This window comes from Morone saxatilis, unplaced genomic scaffold, assembly GCF_004916995.1.
Source record: "Morone saxatilis isolate NCDOM2014 unplaced genomic scaffold, NCSU_SB_2.0 Contig23, whole genome shotgun sequence".
Classification (NCBI taxonomy): domain Eukaryota; kingdom Metazoa; phylum Chordata; class Actinopteri; family Moronidae; genus Morone; species Morone saxatilis.
The window spans coordinates 20,927,188-20,929,820 of record NW_023339796.1 but is presented as its reverse complement, the minus strand read 5'-3'; the positions used below and the strand labels follow the sequence as shown (position 1 = coordinate 20,929,820).

The following is a 2,633-nucleotide window of genomic DNA, read 5'->3' as shown; positions in this document are numbered from 1 at the left end:
ATTTGGCAGAGCGGTCAGTTTTAAAGTTATAAATGAGACTGTACATATCGGATGGGTCTTGTTTTTGTACATTGTTCCAACTGCAATCCAGTCTTGGTTTCACGGGACCTGTTAGTCGATTCTCTTCTCTTAACTCTTAATGCAACAGACACTGTTTGTACTGGAGAGGTGAGGATGTGTGGAGAAACAGACTGTGAAGGTGCTTAATGACATGCATTTACAGAATGTTGAGGAGGATAAAGACCAACAGAGGCAACTTCAAGCCATTGAACATTAGATTAAACCTCTGCTCATCAGGGATAAGGTTCATTAAACACTTTCCCATCATCCTCCATCTCTGTCCTTTCACTCCCTACCAGCTGTGCAGCAACCCTTGAACCCTACTGCTCAGTAAACATACTGTGCTGTTTGTGTGTAACCTCTTATAACAGGAAAGTAAAGGAAACATCAATCAGGCCATGTCCACACAGTGCCTGAGAACAGGTTTAATCAGGCAAAAATCTGTCTCAGACAAAAGAGTATAACATGGAAACAAAACTTTTCCTTCAATTTTCCCTTTGACCATTTAAAGGACCAGTGTGTAGGATATAGTGGCATCTAGTGTCCAGGCATCCCTGGCATGTTGAACATGGCAGTCTCTGTAGACGAGGACCCGCTCCCTCTGTAGATATAAACAGCTCATTCTGAGGTAACTAAAACATTCTTATTTTTAGCTGATTATTCACAAATGAAAACATACCTATGAATATTATATTTCATTACTGGCAGTAGATCCTCCTAAATGTTACACACTGGACCTTTATTTTGATTTAATTGTACTGAAACATTCTTTTCTGCCTATTTGGCTGCAACATAATTAGTAACTTAGTAAAACTGATCCCTGGGTCGTGCCATGACTTAGGAAATAATAAAGTCTATAAATAAATGTACTACTGTTTTAAGTTGGACTACTTTAGACTATTTTCTAATGCTAACATTATCAACTAACATTGAATTTGTAGTGGGGTTATCATTTTTTTTATTACTGTAATGACCTTGATTTTAGTATTCACTGCACACAATCGAAAGTTGAATGCTCCATCTCTGTGCTCACCTCAGATTTGAAGACAGTGAGAAGTGAATTGTTGTGGCATAATGGTGCTGGTGAACAGAGGGTTTGTTGATCTAATCCGATCCAATGGCCAGTAAACCCAAATTCCACTGATTGTAAATGCCAGAGGCTCAACGTGCCTTTACAGCCTCAAATAATGATAGGTGGTCATTTCACTAACTGTGTTTTCTCTGGAATATCATGTGATGAAGATGGGACTTGACATGATAGAAAGACATTGTCAGTCACTCCTTAGGTTGTGTTGCAATGTTCCGAATTGTGCTCCTTAGTTTAACATTTGACATTAGAGTCACCCTGTTGTCCTCGGAATCTGAAGGGACTCAGGTAGGGCAACTGTAGTCCCGTGTTCACGGTTAGTGTGTTTGTGTGTTTGTGCGCGATGTACTGTTTCTCCTCGCTGCATGTGTGTATGCATGTCCAGGAGTGTGTGTGTTCAGAGCCATTGTGTCAGCCATTGCAGTTTCCAGTGGCAGCCATGTTGGTTCCACAGTCTTGCTCCGTGGCCCATGCCGGTGACAGTAACTCCAATCCATCTGATGGCAGATGTTTGGTGTCTCACGCAGACCTTTTTATTATTTATTATTTAGTTATATAAAAGGGCCGGCACATGTTGCCGTCACCACAACCTGACCAAACCAGCAATGGCTCTGTGTTTGTCTCTCAGTGCTTTTCAGGGTCCCAGTTTGGTAGTTTTTCCAGTAAGGCCTTGTGGTCCACACCAACACTGGCCACCAGTCCTCCTTTGTTGACTGGTGTTCCGCTGTAGTCGATGTCCTCTCCTTTTAGGGTTGTCATCTGGCCTCCTACAACCATGATTACATGTCATTGGTACAGTGCACTTCAACCATTAAGAATTCATTTCAGAGACAATAACTACAGTCACTGAATATGTAAAAATACAATAGCAATTAGCATTTCTGTTTATGTCTGTGTCTTTTTGTGGTGCAAGATATCTTATTTTGTCTAGGAAACACCAATGCTGCATATTTCCTTTTAAAGTCTTGACAGCTTTGGTTATTTCATGAGAGATGTCTGTGTTCTCGGTTGGAAAAAAAGTGATATCACTCACCGATCAGGGTTTATTTCATTGTCATTTAAATCTGACCAAAACAAAACTACCCAGTCCTGAAGAAGCAGATTAGAGTTTCTAAATGTTTAACTCTTAATAAATAATACACAAGAATGTTCCAATTTTAAATTTGACTGTTGCTTATTTAGCTGAAACCAACATTTCAGGAGCTTCCAATGGCTAAATGTAGTCCAACGTGAAATGTAGTCCAATAAGATAAGGGTGCCTACCAAAAGGGATTTTTAAATGAAACTGAGAGGGAAACCAAACAATGGAAGATAATAGTTGATACATTACCCAGTGCATTCAGTAGTGCAGCACCAGCACAGATATCCCATTTCTTAATAATGGTGATGTGCATGTAAACATCTGCCTGGTCTATAGAAGCTGTTTCACTTAAAGGCATCTCCAAAAGTGACAGGACCTTATATCCTGAGAGAGAGAGAGAGAGAG

General features: G+C 40.2%; 1 protein-coding gene across 2 annotated transcripts in view; it reads right to left on the bottom strand.

Annotated features, from left to right (window-relative positions):
* Positions 1-675: 675 nt before the first annotated feature.
* The window catches only part of bpnt2 (3'(2'), 5'-bisphosphate nucleotidase 2), a 10,520-nt gene continuing 8,562 nt past the window's right edge, over positions 676-2,633 (bottom strand). For both annotated transcript variants that reach the window (XM_035670544.1, XM_035670545.1), the window contains 2 exons: positions 2,478-2,612; positions 676-1,914 (listed from right to left, as the gene is read on the bottom strand). In XM_035670544.1, the coding sequence (XP_035526437.1) occupies positions 1,772-1,914; positions 2,478-2,612 (278 nt within the window). In that variant the 3' untranslated portion in view covers positions 676-1,771. The remainder of the gene's footprint in view (positions 1,915-2,477; positions 2,613-2,633) is intronic.